Source organism: Haliaeetus leucocephalus, unplaced genomic scaffold, assembly GCF_000737465.1.
Source record: "Haliaeetus leucocephalus isolate CR32 unplaced genomic scaffold, Haliaeetus_leucocephalus-4.0 Scaffold306, whole genome shotgun sequence".
Classification (NCBI taxonomy): Eukaryota; Metazoa; Chordata; class Aves; order Accipitriformes; family Accipitridae; genus Haliaeetus; species Haliaeetus leucocephalus.
This window is the reverse complement of record NW_010972742.1, coordinates 5,596,407-5,613,699: the sequence shown is the minus strand read 5'-3', so window position 1 is coordinate 5,613,699 and position 17,293 is coordinate 5,596,407. Positions and strand designations below refer to the sequence as shown.

General features: G+C 46.2%; 1 protein-coding gene across 1 annotated transcript; it reads left to right on the top strand.

Annotated features, from left to right (window-relative positions):
• Window positions 1-1,160: 1,160 nt before the first annotated feature.
• FAM73B (family with sequence similarity 73, member B) lies at window positions 1,161-13,942 on the top strand. The gene is made up of 15 exons (XM_010570935.1): window positions 1,161-1,332; window positions 1,962-2,172; window positions 3,130-3,242; window positions 5,615-5,732; window positions 6,027-6,166; window positions 7,682-7,799; window positions 7,985-8,085; window positions 8,570-8,685; window positions 9,120-9,192; window positions 9,847-9,933; window positions 10,400-10,498; window positions 10,708-10,842; window positions 11,593-11,646; window positions 12,623-12,739; window positions 13,376-13,942. Exons 1-15 carry the CDS (start codon window positions 1,237-1,239, stop codon window positions 13,574-13,576), a joined length of 1,779 nt encoding a protein of 592 aa, XP_010569237.1. The 5' UTR covers window positions 1,161-1,236; the 3' UTR covers window positions 13,577-13,942.
• Window positions 13,943-17,293: the final 3,351 nt, after the last annotated feature.

The window sequence follows — 17,293 nt, the reverse complement described above, 5'->3', positions numbered from 1 at the left end:
AAGGGCCCGGGAGCCCTGTTTGCAGGGCCCCAGCTTGCTGCAGTGCTGGTACGGGGTGTCCCGTGGGGAGCTCCCTGCATGGCCGGTGGGTTTAACACCCCCAGCGCTCTGGGGTCCCGTCACTGCTTCGCCCTGAGAGTCCGGGGCACGCAGGGCTGTGGGGAGATGCCCCGGACAGAGGGGTTTCACTGGTGCCTTGCTGCGTGTGCTCCCCAGCCAAGCGTTGTAACCCCCAGGCTGTTTTCTGTGCCCAAAATCTCTTGCACTTTGCTCTCCTCATCTCCGCTCTGGCCAAAACATTGCGTTTAACCTTGTGGTGAGAGTCCGTTGTCCGTGTCTGGTCCCTGCGGGATCCCGCCACCTCGAGACCATTTCCAAACGTGGCTCCCAGATGGGGTTACGCCAACCCACGGGCCGTGGGGTGTGAGGTTGTTGTCAGCCGTGGGGTCAGGCAGGAATGGGGGGTTGTCACGCAGCTGTAAGACCCGGGGTGGGTGTAGCATGTCGGTGTGGGGAGATGCCAGAGCCTGGTGTGGCTGGAGCATGGCCACGTGCGGGGTGAGAGCAGCATCTCCTCGCTGCAGTGAAGGTGGCTTGCTGCAAAGGCTGGCCTGGCAGAGAGCGAGGCTAAAGGGTTTATAACTTTGTGGTGTTTAAAAGACCAACCACCCGCCAGTTTCAGTACATCGTTTTGTAGCTCTGTCCTTGACGTGAAGCACGTCCCTCCTCCCCAGCTCCCAGCATGGCCAGGAAAGCTCTGAGTAAACTCAAGCAGCATTGAAACCTTTTTATAGGGGGACTGCAAACAAAATCCCAACCACGTGCAGCCAGTTCTAGTGTATGTAGAAGTCTCTGGCAGCTGTGGAGTCCAGGGATGATGCTGCTGTAGAGCAGTTTGGGAATCTGCCCCTGTGGTTGGTAGGACAAGCAAAAAAAATTGCTGCTGTTGGTGAGAAGATGCTTTAGATCTCCTTGGCTCTAGCAGCATTGCTGCTCCAATGACCTGGTGTGTGGTTTGTGAAGTGCGGTATGAGGAGGTGCAGGTCATGTGTTCCCTTCACTCACTTGATTTTTCTCCTCTTTCTGCAGGAGGAGGATTGCTGGATGAAGGCTGACCCCAGGACTCTCAGCCAGATGTCAGAGAAAAGTTGGATTTCTTTGTGAGCAGCTCACGCAGCATCCACAAGTGCCCTTCCCCTTTGTGACTCCTGGAGGTGCTGAGATCCTCGTGCAGAGATGGCATTTAGAAGGACAGAGGGAATGTCCATCATCCAGGCCTTGGCGATGACCGTGGCAGAGATCCCTGTGTTTGTTTACACAACGTTCGGACAGGTACAACAAGTGGGAAAAGCTTTTCCGTTGCATTCCTTGGGTTTTCTCTTTGGGCTTTGTCTGTGTTAGTTGTGAGGGACAGAGGCATGACGGGGTGATGCTGGGGAACCTAGGCAGTTTGAGGGTTTGTAAGATTTGCATGAACAGTTTGGGGTGGTGGGAGAGAGTTGCTCAGGGTGGACTTGGACAGGGGAGAGAAGGACTTCCCAGATCTCTTCCCGGGAGAAACGCTCAGGTTCAAGCTTCCTCTTTGTCAAAGACACTAAAAAAAGACTTTTGTTTTAAAGAAGAGTAATACATTTCCCACCTGTAGTAGTGCAATAAAGCTCAGCTACCAGGGTTTCACAGCTGAATTTGGGTAGCCTGGATTGCATCTGTTACAAGCTGTGTGCAGATTTTGCAGTGTGTTTTGGTAATGAGAATTGAGACCAGGTTCTCTAGCTTCTGCCAAAATGATGCTCTGCAGTTTCTCTGTTGCTAAGTCTTAGTTGTGTAGCAGGGGCTGTGTTTTGTGGGTGGGAGGGGGAATGCCAAGGTGTCTTATGTTTGACTGCTTTTAAAAAAAAAAAAAAAAAAGGTGGTGGAATTGGTTTTTCATCGTTGCTTTTTCATATCTTTTGTGTTTAAAGTCTGTCTTCTCTCAGCTGCGGCTCTCTCCAGGCCTGCGTAAGGTGCTGTTTGCTACAGCTCTTGGGACAGTTGCGTTGGCTCTTGCAGCTCATCAGCTGAAGCGTCGTCGTCGTCGAAAGAAGCAGATTGCTCCGGAGAAGTGCGGCTTTAAGCCTGGAGGGATCACAGTGCCCATCTTGCCAACCAGAAGGGTCTCCTCCGTGAAGAAAGGTTGGCCTTGCAGAAAGGGAAAATCTCCAAAAGCCTTTTGTGAGGGAGTAAAGAGGGTGTACAGGGAGTGATGGGAAGTTCCTGACAGCTGGGAGGAGAGGAAAGCAAAGCCATTTGTGTAGTGCATCGATGCAGAATGAAATTAGAAGCCTGAAGCACAGTGCCATGCACACAGGGTTAGTGGAGGAAAGGGAGAGACCCTGAGCTCAAAGCCCTTGCAAGAAAAAAGTGTCACTGAGGTTCTCACCAAGGTTTGCAGTTCCCATCCCCCTTCCTACGGAAAGACCATGGACCTGTTACACCATGCTTCCCCCGATAATAATGGCATGCAAGTACACGGTGACCTGGTTGCGTATTGATCTCGGTGATGCCAATATGACGCCTGACCCAGGAGTCCCACGCGCAGCCGTGTCAGCGAGGTTGGGCACTGGAGGGGAGGGTGGCCTGGGCCAGGCTGGGGAGTCAGGAGTGTCTGTCCAGCTCTGTGGCAGCTCCCGGACCTTGGGCAGCTTCTTCACCTGATTCTATTGATTTTTGGGGTAAGACTCACCCAGGTCCTCAGCAAAGCACTTTAGGGATTAAACATTTGTTTTATGAAACATATGAAAACCTTTAAGCATTTTTAATAATAACTAAGGGAGCAATGTCCATGCTCTGCCTGGCCTGAGGGAAGCTGGAGGGGTTCTTCCTTGATGCTCTCCACTTGTGCTTGCCTCCTGCCATCTATAAGTGGTAAATAAATACTCGTTCCTGAGCCTCAGATCCCCACTGATACCAGCTTTTTTAGTGTCTCGGAGCAAAATAGAGCATACAGGAGATCCGTGACTCATTTCTAGGTATTGGATACTGCTTTGCCCATCCACAGTCACACTTGACAGGGCAATGTTCCCCTCGCTATTCACAGCTGCAGTGAACTTGGCCTCAAATTTTGTTTTTGTGTGACCTTCCCAACTGTAGGATACTCCAGCAAGAGAGTCCAGAGTCCTGGCAGCAAGAGCAATGACACGCTCAGTGGGATTTCCTCCATCGAGCCCAGCAAACATTCCAGTTCCTCCCACAGCCTCACTTCGGTAAGGACCTTCTCGGCTGGGCTGGGAGAAGCAGGGCCGGGAGATGCAAGCTCGCCTACCTGTGCAAGTGCGCCTACCTGGAACAAGATCACAAAGTCCTTGGGCTTGTGCTGGCCAATAGATAATGCCAAAGTTTTTGGAGCAAAAACAGGTTATGGCACAATTATAGGGTGGGTTCTGATATTAACATCAAATTGATGGTGTGGAGCTGCCTGCATGAAATTAGAGCAGCATTATCCTGTGGCCAAGAGCCCCAGGGTACATCCCACTTCTTTGGCCAACAGGGGCTTGCAGGAAGGTCTTGTGTGTGGGACATGGCTGGGATTCGTCGGGGCTTTCTGTGACCCCTCAAGGAGCGAGGCTGGGTTGTCGCTGGGTCTCACAGCAATGGGGAGCTTGTTTGCTTCCGTCTGTGGTGGTGGCTTAGGTGGCCCAGCAGCCCCTGTGCTGGGGCTGCTCACAGGTTGCTTGGCTGGTAAAACCAAGTTAACTACCAAAATCCAATAGCTCTGTTCAGGAAGCAGTGCAGGTTGAAAACACAGCCTAGTCGTTCTATTTCCTCCAAAGCCAAAAGCAGCCTATAAATACAGGTAATTCAGGCTTGACCAGGCAGCAGAAGTCATCACTGCTTATATCCACCTCTTGTCAGTCCAAACACAGAAGGATTGGGGAGCATTTGTGGCTTCAAGACCTGTTTTACATCCCCCTTGCTCAAAGCCCTGTGTGCTGCTGTTGGAGCAGCAGGTGGCACAAGCAACCTCTGCAGTTTTGTGCACTGCAGCTTACTGCGAAACACCCCCTTGGCATCACCCACTTGGGCTCCGTGGCTGATTAGCAATACTGGGGCAAGAGAGGGAAAAATCACCCCTTCGAAGGGAGCTGTTGGCTAGCAGGACCCTACAGTATGTGCAGGCATTGCTGTATTTTAGCTTGTCCTGTATGGTTAAAGTACCAGAAAGTTGCCAAAAATCTGTGCTGGCCAAAGTGTGTCTCCAGCAGGCGGCAGTGCTGGCACGGTGCTGGGTGTGCAGCCCTGCACCCATATTCCCCTGGGGTAACTGGGATATGATGGGATGTGTCAGTGAGGACCAAGCTGTGTCCAGCTCCGGCCTCCCTACCCCTGGAGGGACGTCCATTTAATTCCCCTGCGGCTTCTCCCTTCCCACAGATGCCATCCGGGTTTTGTATCATTGAAGTCTGTTTCTCTTTAGATAAAAAAACTATGCAAATTCCTTTTTCCACTGCTGGTGCATGGGTGGGGATATCCACATGGAGAGGGATCTGTTCCCGTACCCCCTTCATTGTGTGGGAGCTGAGCATCTGTGACACTGTACTCATTGCTTTCATGTTACTTGATGGAAAAACAGCTCATCCTTCACACAGCTGCAGTTTCTGCCTGCTCTCTCATCTGCTACCTGGGGGTCGTTTTTGCCATCTAGTAAATAAGTCAGCAGCAGTGAACTGATGATTTGCAATGCTGGATGTCAAGGTTATTTGTTAATACTCCGCAGAGATTAACCAATGGAGCCAGGGCAAGAATTAATCTGTCAGACAATTATTGTAGCTTTTTTCTAGTATCAGGCTCACATTTGGACATCTTTGTCTAAGCCACATGAAAACACTGGTCATTGATAGTGTTTGAACCCAGCACTGTACTGAGTCAGACTTTAAAAGACATTTATGCGCTAGTGTGAAATTGGAGAAAGCTGACAATTTGCTCTGTGGACCTTAGTGCTCAGCCCTCCCAGGAGGTTTGTTTACAAAGAAAAGAGCAAGGATCCCCTTGGCCAAAGTCCTGAGCTGCATTTTTGCTGGTAATCTGTTCCTTTGTTTGGACTGTGGTCACTTCCCCCCACTTCCAGTGTTTTTTGCACAGGCAGGTGGGACTGATGTGAACTTTCTATCAAAATCCTTGTGCCTTTGTAGCAATTGCTTTGGAGCTTTCTCAGGCTGTCGCCTCCATCAGTGCTCTCCTGCTAGTGCTGATCGTTGTACAGCTCACCATTTCCTAATGAGGCTTCAGTGTAAATTGGTTGGGAAGGTATTTCCCACACAACTTTATGTGCTATCAAAGACACCGCTGTGGTGCTGGGTGGAGAAGGGGAGGACTTCTCACCTTGTCTCCCCTCTCATGGGGCTCTTGGCAGTTGACAGCATAGTGTGAACCCAAGTGGGAGGGGGCTGGTAACCCTTGACACCTTCCCCTTCCCAGGCAAGGGAGTACTGATATGGGGAAACACAAGGGCAAACATGGGGAAGGGAAATGGCTTATCGTTGAAATTTAACTGATGGTGGTGTTTGTGTGGTCTTAACATTGCTACCTTTGGAGAGAATTCAAAAGGCATTTGCTGCTCTCCGTTCCCTTCCTGCAGATGGTAGTAGTCAACTCTTCAAGTCCAACACCAGCATCAGCAGGGATGTGGGAGGCCCAGGCAATGGGAGATGCTGGAGCCATTGGTGATTCCAGTGCAGAAAGCCTCTACATTCAAGGTAAACAAGCCAAGGGTGACATCGCCCTGGGGAGGTTGTTTATCCCTGGAGAACAGTATTTTGGAAGTAACACGGCTGATGTTTTAACCAGTTTAGGGATGTTCTCCTTAACTTCTAATCCAAATTAAACCATATTTAAAAGGGAAAGACATAGAATATATTTATTCTTTCTTATCAGTTGGGGAGAGGCTTCCATCTTCACTGGATTGTCTGAGTGAGCAAAGACTCGTGCTGTATTGCTTTGTTCCTAAGTGGCCTGGGACTCTCACAGCTTGTATTTGGTTGTATTGCCAGGCATGGAGCTGTTTGAGGAGGCCCTGCAGAAGTGGGAGCAAGCACTGACCATCAGGCAGAGGGACAGTGTGAGTACCAGCACTCCCGTGCCCTGGGACAGCAAGAAACAGCAAGAGGGCATGTCTGAGAACATCCCAGAGGTAGGTCCCCACTTTTGCCTTGCATTTGTCAGCTGGGGAACATGCTGAAAGACCAGTCTGGGTGTGGGAAGCAGTAATTAGGAGGTTAAAAGAAGAGCAAATTAAGGGCAGAGTTGGGCCAGACTCTGTTTAAGAGCTGTCTATATCTGTGGCTTCCTTATGCAATGTGAGTGGGTGGTTTTAATTTCTTTTTCTTTTTAATAAGTCTCGCCCCCTCATTCCCCAGCTTTTCTACCCACCTTCCAGCATCATGTCAGTCACTGTCATGCAAGTCCTCCAGCAGCAGAGGCTGCGGTAGGAAAAGGCTGTAACAAATACAGCACCGGAGAGAAAGAAATAGCTTTTTGCCTGGTAGTGTTGTGTCTGTAACTTTTTAACATGTTTGAAAATGGAGATCTTGATGGTCACGATCACTTCCTAGGAAGCTGGGTGGAGAAGCAGAGGCCAGCTGCCTGTGTGTATTAATGAGTAAAGCAAAGTGGGAACTCGGCAGGAGCTAAGTATGCCCCTGCTGACTGAGCAAATGGGTCAGGGAGATGAGTAACTCGTTCTGCCTACGGCTACAGAAACAAGTATTTTTGTACAACGCCTTGTTGTCTTGGACTTGAGGACTATGCAGGGAAGGCCTCTGATAAGGAGATTCAAACTAGAATGGCTCAGTGACAACCACGAAGCTAAAGAGAGCAGCTGTAGCCCAGGACTGTGAAAAGCGCTAAACTCCTAACTCTCCAGGAGTTCTCGCTGGCAAAAAGTGTTCCCGCCTCTTATAAACAGGGCCTGGTATACTAGCTATGTGGGATATTTGTCTTTTGTGGTCAATAATATTTATCCAAGTCAAATCTGGATTCTCTTGTTGTCTCTCCTTGAACAGTCGTATAGTATTTCTAAAACTAACTTAAAAACAGTTGATTCATTATCAAAAGAGATTTCATGCTTCTTGTTAATGCTTCTGTCTTCTGGGTGAGATACTCATGCAGACACAGGGGCATGAAGGCAAGATGCTGTGTAAGTCTTATTTTTCTCCCTTTTTTTTTTCTGTCCTCCTGTGCTGCTTACAGCAAACTTTGCTTATGCCCAGCACCTTAATCCAAGGACTCTTACTCTGTTATCCAGTTCTGGATACTCTGTTGTATTCGACACACGTTTTCTGATGTGATTCCCTCTTGAAATTAGGCTAAAGTCACAAGTCAGGAGAATTAAGTGATCTGTAACTCATTAAAATACCTGTTTTTCTGGATGGCAGGTTAAAGTTAAGTTCTTTCTTCCTTTTTTTGTCAGGAAAACAAAATTGTGAAGCTAAAAAGCCAAAGGGTTTGAATAGGCTATGCAGAAGCTTCCCTTCCCTCACATTATTAGCTGCATTGTAGGATTAATGAGTCGTGTGGTTCCCCCCCCCCCATCATTTAATCTGCAAACTGTAAATCCCATTTTACTGAAAATTTCCCTCCATATTTGTGCTGTCAATCTGTCTCTGCCCAGCTGGCTAACTAAGGGTGCCATTTATGTATGTTCAAGGAGGAGTCCCAGAAAAGGGAGTTCGCCGAGAAGCTGGAGTCCCTCTTGCACCGAGCCTACCACCTCCAGGAAGAGTTTGGGTCTTCACTTCCATCAGACAGCATGCTGCTGGATCTGGGTATGGAAGCTGGGTTAGAAATACATTAAAATGCCAGTTTCCTGTCTGGTTTTATGTCTTTTCTGTAAGCCAGGCAATGAAGTAGTGACAAAGTGCTGTTTGTGGGGGTGGGAGGGAGAGAGCGCAGGAGCTAAGAGGAATGGTAGTCCATAAACTCCAATATGCAGCTTCTTCCTTTCCTCCAGAGAAGACTTTAATGCTTCCGTTGACGGATGGGTCATTGCGGCTTCGGACGGATGATGAAGACAGCTCAATTTCTGAGGACTCCTTCTTCTCTGCAGCAGAGGTGACTTAAGTTTCAGCTGTTTGTCACAGTCCAGCTGCTTGAAGGGGAGCCACAAAGGCAGTGGAGCTAAACACATCTTGGTAGAGGAAGATGATAAAACATGGAGCAACAGCCCCAAGCTGGGAAGTTCATGATGGATGTTAGGAAAAGGTTTTTAATTAGGGACATAGTGCAGCCTTTCCAACCAGCATTTCCATGTCATCTTCCTATCTACTGTAGAAAACATGCCATAACAGATAGGATAGTACTGTAAATCTAATGTAATGTGGCTTGGTTGTGTAAGTTTTAGGGGATATTGAGCTGTGTCAGAGCTGAGACAGCTTTGAAACTGGTGGGAAAAGAAACATCTTTGCATGAAATAATTGGCACTGACAAAAGTTTGCTAGCTGAAGAAGGCACATCTTGCTTGTGTGCAGTCTCTGAGTATTTACAAATATTTAACAAGATCATTTTGTTCCTCCCATGCCTCTTGCCACCCCTACAGCTCTTTGACTCTCTCCACTTTGAGGAAATACCGTTCCACCTCTCTAAGCCAGTGGCGGCATATGAAGAAGCTCTGCAGTTAGTGAAAGAAGGGAAAGTTGCATGCCGGACACTGAGGTGAAGTGCCAGCTGGAGTTGTGGATCCTTGTGTCGAGGCTCCTTTGAGCAGTGTGAACATGTTATTTGCCTTTGAGCAGCCCTATAACCAGAATAACCCTTTGGGGACGGAAACTCTTAGCATCCTTCCTGCTGGTTCGGACTTCTCAGGGAACTAGCCCCAGATTTTAGGACACATATTAGGAAAGGGTAGTTGTTCCAGGAAATTAGTAAAGAGAAATGCACCTGTTCTGTGCGGCTGGCTGGCATAATCCTGCACTGCAACAGCCTTTGCAGAGATGCTCTGGTCCCCCAGGGAGCTGTGCAAAGGGAATGCAGTTGTTAATTCCCAGTCTCTGCCTAGGAGAAAGTATTTTTTTGGGGGGAGCATAGTTGTTAGGAACACAGACATCAGGAGAGCTGAAATTTATGCAGTCCTTCCCCTTTCCCTCTAGGACAGAGCTCCTTGGCTGCTACAGCGACCAGGATTTCCTTGCAAAGCTGCATTGTGTCAGGCAGGCCTTCCAGGTGAGAACAGCTCAAGGCTCCTGGGTTCCTGTTCTCCACGTTCTCCTCTGCCAGCACAGGGGTGAACTCTTTGCCTCTCTAGAGCAAGTAAAAGCAGAAGCAGCAGCAGCTCAAGCTCCCCTGGTGTAATGCTCTAATCCCATCCTGATCAGTTTGATTTGGAGAGGGAGAGGATCCCCTGTTCCCTGTGCCCAGCTTGAGCAGTGGTTACATGGCCACTGATGCTGGTTTAGTTCTGGGAAGTTAAAGTTTGGGAATTTCAAAGTTGCCCAGAAGCTGATACTCCCACTTAAGAGCTTTTCACTGGGCTGGAGTCAAACCTCTGAGGTGGGGAGAGCAAGGTTTCCTTCTCCTTGCCGCAGTCCTCTTCTGGCAATGTGTGTCTAGAGCCTGAACAGCAGCTTTTGTGCCCTGGCCCCACTGCCACCCTGTGGCTCCTGTGCCTCCATTCTTGCCACTTCCAGTCTTCCAGCCTAATTTTAAACTCACTTCCTGGAGAGAGCAGTTTTGATTTCTAGACTCCAGCTTAATAAAGGTTAATGATACTGGTGTATGCAGCATTGCACTGCTTTGTGTCCTGTCCCTTTTTTCTCCCAACTCAGAATTCATGTGGGTGTAGGCATTCACAGGAGAATTCTTGTGTTCCCTTTGCAGGAGCTGCTGAAGGATGAAAGCAATCAGCTGTTTTTTGGGGAGGTTGGGAAGCAAATGGTGATAGGACTGATGTCAAAAGCTGAAAAGGTATGAAGTTTGTGTAATGACTCAGCTGTGTCTTGAGCACAGGGACACTTGTTCCTCCATCCCCACCCAGAACTTGTCCAGTGTGTTGAAAGAAGAAAACTTCATCTGTATGCTGGTTACTACGACGTACCAGTTCTCAAATCACTGGCTTAGTCACTGATCATCCCCTGAACAGGGAGATCATTGCTTGCACGGTGTTAGTCCCTTAGTGGCTCAGTTTGCATACAGATGTCCTAGCTACTTCCTTAAAGAAAGTGGAGCAACATAGGTGCTTTGAGTCACAGCTGAGCCGGGGGCCATCCATGCCTCCCAGAAATAAATTCTCTCTTTCTGCACAAAAAGTGTTTTGGCTAAAAACTTCACCCACATGTGTTGATGTTAGCTTGAAATAGAGTAGTCAAACTTCGGTGAAATGTGTCCACAGCTGTTGTACCTTCTGAAGTGTTTTGTTTCTCTGTTCTCCCAGAATCCCAAAGCTTTTCTGGAAAGCTATGAGGAGATGCTGCATTATGCACTGAAGCAAGAGACCTGGCCGACCACTCAGCAGGAGCTGGAGGGAAGAGGGGTTGGTAAAGACATTATCTCTACAAAGTTGCAGATGAGTTGGAAGATAATGGATGTGGAGGAGCACCCCGGGAGCAAAAGAACTGCTGCTGAAATACGATTACATTGTGTATTTCAGCTCATTGCATTTTGTTGCTTCAAACCAAGAGTAAAGTCTGTCTCTTTTCTTTTAAACCTGTTCCCTTTACAGACTGTTCTGCTCTCTGACAGGTGGTGTGCATGAGTTTTTTTGATATTGTGCTGGACTTCATCCTCATGGATGCTTTTGAGGATCTGGAGAACCCACCCTCCTCCGTGCTGGCTGTGCTGCGCAACCGCTGGCTGTCTGACAGCTTCAAGGAGACGGTGCGTTAAACAGGGAGTCCTTGCGCTGAGCGTGAGATCGCAGTGCCAAGGCTAGCAGAGTAAAACCTCAGCTGTCCTGGCTGAGCTGAGTTTTCTTTTTAGAAATACCGTGCTTGCCTGAAGCTCTAAACAACAGTCTTCTGGTACATGTAAATTGTGTACAGGGAAGCTTTCCTTATTTTGAAAGGATCTGGTTGGCTCCAATAGACTTACTTCTCTAGCGGCCTTTATCAGTGATGCCATGGAGATGTTAAAAGATGACAATGCATATGAATGAGAATAAGAGGATCAAAATGTAGGGAAAAACGTGTGTGTTTTTTTTGTGCCTGGTTATTCATTCTGGTGGTACCTCAGGAGACACTGAGGCTCAAATAGCAGCACTTTCCTCTAGTCCTGGCCCGCAGCTGCATATCTAAGACCGATTAGTTTCATAGACTGAGAAGATGATGGTTGGGAGGCACCTTTTAACAACGATCTGCTTACAGTCTGCATTCTGGGGTGTTTGGCAACTATGTCAGATCATATTAGCAATCTTCAAAAACACTTTGGCTTTTCTGGAATGGATCTGGAGTGGCTAAATCTACTTTCAGTTCACTTTGATTTTGTCACTAATTTTAGAGTTGTTGGCACAAAAGGGCCACTGCTTTGATATTTTGATGGCAATGTGTTGGTAAACTGTTTTTTTGTTTTGTTTTGTTTTGTTTTTTAAAGTAATCCCAGTAATTGATGGTGTCTCTCCGTTAATTGTAGGCTCTAGCAACTGCCTGCTGGTCAGTTCTGAAAGCAAAAAGGAGGCTTCTGATGGTAAGCAAAATTAATTAAACAGGAGAGAACCTAATGTATTTGAAGTTGAAAAGATAACACCTATATCTTGACAAAATACAAGATCTAAGTGGTATGAGACTGAACTGAATCATTTTTTGTGATGCTTTAGAGCACTGGGGTCCTGCTATCATTGCTCCAGTGCCATGCCAGTATTTTACTGAATCAGTCTGAGTTTATTTTCCCTTTTTCTTAACGTGAGGATTCAAAAGACAACGTTGCCTGTCAGGGAGAGGTATTCCTTCTCCCAGCTCACAATACCGTAGGAATGGTCACAGACACCAAACAACAAGGGACTACTCCTGAATTGTAGTTTCCCTGCTGGCAGCACGATGAATGGCTCATGCGCTTCTCCACTTCCCAGCACTGATTGCTGACTAGCTATTACTTGATGCACTTCCCTTAAATTTGTGGCTTTCTAAAGTATCACAGCAGATGAGTTACTGGACCTGGGGAACAGGAAGCTGCAACTTCATAACCCCAGTTCTGCCACGGGGTCTGTGGCCTCTGGCAAGTTTTCAACTCGTATCCCACAACCAGCTGGTATGACTGGGTTTGCTTTGTGAGATGGTACAAAGAGAAATGAGAGTGTTGGAAGCTGTATTGGTGCTCTCATGCAGTAGCTCTGTTTTGGATATTTGCATGCCCTTTCCTGGCTTGGTCCAGAGATTATAAATAGTGTCTATAAAGGCTGCCTGATGGTTGCCTTTCATTTTCTTCTATTTATTTTCCTCCCAAAATAGTAGTTTAGAAACATGAAGACAGAAAGCTCTAGTCATCCTTCAAGGGATCTTAAAGATAAATGTAATTCTGCAGGAAGAGAGGTTCTTAAGTAGCTCTTAACTTCAGTTACTAAAGCACAGTGCTTTCTGGCAGGGAATTTGGTAGCTGATATGGAATAAGCTGCTAATTGTGTCTGAGAACCAAGACCAACCAATTCTTTCCTTCCCTGTGGCAGGTACCAGATGGCTTTATCTCTCATTTCTACTCCGTATCGGAGCATGTCAGTCCTGTTCTAGCCTTTGGTTTTCTGGGGCCCAAGCAGCAACTATCTGAAGTCTGCAGTTTCTTCAAGGTAAGATGGCTTTTCTGTACCTAATCTCTGTGGGACTGCTGCTGTCTTCTGCCTTAAAGCTGCAGATGTGTGCTTTTGGTGACTGATGCGGCATTAAGAACTTGGCTCTGTACAAAAGCCTTCTAAAAATCACTGGGTTTTGGGATGCAGATTGCTGAATTCAGATTGATAAGAATTCCCAGCACAATTTACCATAGGTGATAGCAAAAATGTGTGATAAGATCTGTTTATAACATCAGTATTGGAAAAGATTATGGGTGCATATACTGAAAGAATATCTTGTCTAAGAGTACATGGGATCTTAAAAGTTACGTATTTGATCTTAAAGCCTAAATCCTCTTGTTATTGTAGATAATATCATGAGAGGCTGTGTTGCCTTCATTGAATGTTTGCATGGATATTGCCATGGACATCAGGATTGCTTTCCTGACTTCAGGAGCTCTGCTGTCCTGTTTCAGAGGCATGAGAGGATCTAGCCTAGCCACAAAAATAATACCCAGCCTGAAGCAGATCTTTGCTTGGATGGCAGACATGCAAAATTCCTTATGGGGTTCTCTGCTTGCTGCAGTCCAGGCAGCTGGTATCAGCAGGTGGGAGGAGGTCTTGTTACTGTAAACCTTCCTTTTGTCTTTGCAGCACCAGATAGTACAATATCTGAAGGACATGTTTGATTTGGACAACGTGAGATACACAACAGTGCAGTCGCTGGCAGAAGATATTTTGCAGCTCTCGCGGCGGCGCAGTGAGATCCTCTTGGGATATCTGGGCACCGAGACTTCCCCTGAGATGAATGGCATGCTTCCTGGTGAAAATGAGCCACTGAAGGAGCTCATCTGATGCCAGTCAGGGGAGGAAAACAGTTTTGTACAAGGACCTTTTTCCTCCCAGAGATGGATAAAACTACCTGCAATGTGCATTGGTGGCAGCAAGACTATCTCAACACACAGCAACCTGGTGGGACCTTCTGCTTTTTGTAGCCAGTAGTGTTTGCTGGGATGGATCCAGGACCACTTGCCAGCTTATGGTTTGAATTTCTTCTTTGTTCCACCTTCCTGTTCTTTTTATTATTATTATTTTTAATGTGTCATATAAACCATGAACTGCCTGGGCCCAGGTTTTTGCCCGATTCTCTTGAATAGGGCAACATATGTACCCGTTTTGCCTGTGTTTTCTGGGAGATAATCCCTGATGTTTACGATTGTGTGTGGGAGTGAGAACATCATTGGTAAATTCTCCACTTGACCCTTAGCTTCTCAAGGAGGCTTTGTTTGCTTTGGGATTTTTATTATCGTTCTTCTCTGCTGTGTTTCTACAGACATTACTGCTGATTTTTACCTTACATGTTTTAACACATGCAATGTGACTAGCAAAGATTTCTCTCCCAGGGAGGAAGAAATACTTCTGTAAAGCACTGAAGTAAAATGCAGACTTTTGTAACCAGTCTGAAACTCTAAGGAAGTTGGTCTGTTCCCTCTGTGTTGCTGCTCTTTGCAGGCCAGGTGACGGGCTCTGTGCCGTGGTCATCCTTGCTTAGGAGATTGCTGAGGTCTACGTTTGCCCTTAAGGCGAGCTAGTGCAAGGATGGGGTGGATTTGCATCCTGCCTGTGCATGCACAAAGTCTTTAACATCCATCAAAGTGCCTTGCTGTATTTCAGAATGAGCCAGCAGCAGTTTTTGCTCGGTAGGAGGTGTGGGGTGTACACAAGCAGACAGAACTGGTATAGTGTGATGCCTATTCCTATTATGCACAAGGTAGTAAGAGGTGTAGATGTTGGATGTGATGTATGAAAGGGGTTATGTGTGCAGGTAGCTGGAGAGCTGGGGTCAAGCTGCTAGAGAGGAAACAACTCTTTATAATCTGTCAGTCCTAAGAAACATAGCATAGTTTTGGATATAGATCAAATGCATATGTATATAGATACACCTTGTAGTGCTGGGATGGGCTTTTCTCAAATGATGTGATCCTGACTGCACAGCTGGCACTTGAAATCTGGCTGCTCTGGGACATGTGCTGAGTTGGATACTAGCATAGGATAGCAGCAGTGGAGTGTGCTGGACTTGAGGCAGTCCTGGATTTTGTGTGAGTTTTGCAGTGATTTGTTGAGTCCTCTGTGAGTGCAATGCCACAGATGAAGGTTGAGGGTCCAGCTCATGGTTTCTCCTGTTTCAGTCCACATAGAGCTCCAAATCCCAGCCTCAGAATGAGGAGGTCTTCAGGGAAGAGAAAATGAGGACTTTAACAAAAACATAGGCTTCACTGTTTTTTCTCCAGACTGATTAATTATCCCTTGTGTCTGTTCAGGTAAAAGGCATAAGTCTTTATCTAGCTGTATTTTTGCAAGGGGAAAAAAATATGTAAGAATCTGGAGTTTCCATATGAGTGGAAAGTCAGTGCATGGGCTTGGAGAATACAAATGTCTTTCTTCCTCCGCAGATATCTAATATGGATTCTGCTGGTAAAAGCAGAAAGGAAGTAAGCAGGGAAAAAGTAAACAGGAGGATGTAAAAGGAGTAGGTAAATGCTCCTGAGATGCTTGCAAGAGGGTAAGTGTAGAGCACATAACATCTGTTGCTCTATAAGCACATCAGACTGATGTGGCTTATCCTGAAGACCAGATTAATGCAATAAACAAGACAGTGCTGAGGCAGAAGTGAGGAGCAGCTGACCCAAATGAGGCTGCATGAAATAAACTGTTATGAGAAGGATTTAAGAGACAGCAATTGAAACTAGGAAAGTTCTCTGGGGTGTCTTGCTCCTGGCAGCATGCAGTGAGAGAAGAAAGAGAGGATGTTGTATTAGCATGACACACCTGCTATATGTAAACTGTGATTCAAAAGTACATTATATTCTGAAAGCAAGTTACTTTGCCAAAAAAAAATGTTTATAGTGCTTTGTGCTCTTGTATGGCTGGTTTAGAAGAAAGAGTAACTTCAGCAGCTTTGTATAGTGGTTAAAAAGATGCTAAAATGTGAAGATTAATGTAATAAGATGGATTGTAATTCTAAACAATCAATGCTGTTTATTTCTTATTTTTAGAATTGTTTTATGTGTATTTATTTACTACTTTGAGTGCATTTTGGCCTCAGTGCTTGGGGCAGCCTGCTTTGTGTACAGACAAGAACACTGGCTGCTGACTTTGGTCTTTTTGCATCCTTGCGGGAGAGGATACTGAAACAGGGTCCCCATGAAGCAAACACTAACTTGCACTGCAGCTTTTTAAGCTAAGAAATTGTAAATTCATAATCAATCAAATGGAAGAAAGACAGTTTTATTACAGCTTTATGTTTTTCCTTAGCCCTTATTGCAAATATGGTACATTGCCCCCCCCCAGTGAAGGTAAAGAGGAATCTTCCTAGGGAACGTCCACAGCTTCTTGAACGTTGAGTTCTCCCCCTCCACCCATCAACACTAACTTGCTCCTGCACAAGCTGAGGATGTCTGCTGAGACAAACTGATTTTCTCTTTACTGGGGAGGATGTTAAACTTCTCTACACCCCTGCCCTGCTATTTCATTGCTGCTCTTTCTCCCTCCCCAATCCCAGTGTAGCTTGAGAGGAAAGGCAGAAGAAAGGTGTTTACAGCCTCTGAAGGTACTGCAGATCAGCGGGTTCAGAGGAGCAGTTCCTGTGGAAGAAGCTCTCCCTGACCTGAGGTGTGGTGGTCAGTGACCTGCTGCGTTCAGCTCCTTCGGATGCAACCCCAGGCGGGAGCTCGGGCTGCTTCCACCGATCCCATCCAGAGCAGGGCTTGGCCCAAATAGCAACCACCTCATACTCGTCTGTTTTGCAGGGTAGAGTAAAAGATTATGACGGAACAACTGCCTGCCTGCCCTCTGGCTTTGTAAGAGATCACTAGAAAATCCTTCTTTCCCCAGCATGTTGTGTTTTAGCAAAGGAAATTCTTCAGTATTAGTAGCAGATGAGATACATATTCAGGTAGAATCTCTAGAGATAAGATATTTGCCTATTTTATAATAAACCCTTATTCTCAAGGGGTTAAATCATTCTGGGCTGATTTTGCAAGATTTTAACACTGATGGGGATTTAAAGTGGCTTAGCAGCTATGAAATAAAATCCTTCCATAGTTTCTGATGCTTAAACAGAATTTCAAATAGGCATGACTTTCAGTTTTTATGTGGAGGTTGTAACAAGCTTCGCCAGTGGTTAAAGTACGTACTCAGTACTTTAGTATCAATGTAGAGACTAAACCAAATGGCTCTAGGACGCTCTTTATGATCTTTAAAGCACAAATACATTAATAAAAAAATATGAGGAAAAATCTGCCTTGTTGTATCTACAAGATCGGTGTGGCTTTGAAGAGCATGACTTGTGCTGTCTCATACAAGGAGGTGGGAAAGCAGGATTTTATTTACCCCTCTTCATGAAAACATTCCTCTGCCATATGTGAAACTAATGAATGTAAACTTGTGCCTATTTTTTCTTGATTTCCTAAAGGTGTAAAAATCTGTTCTTGTTTTGCTTCTTTCTTTTTCTTTGCAGCTAAATTTTTTTAAAATACCTTTAATCTTATAATCTTAGGATGTGGGCATTAC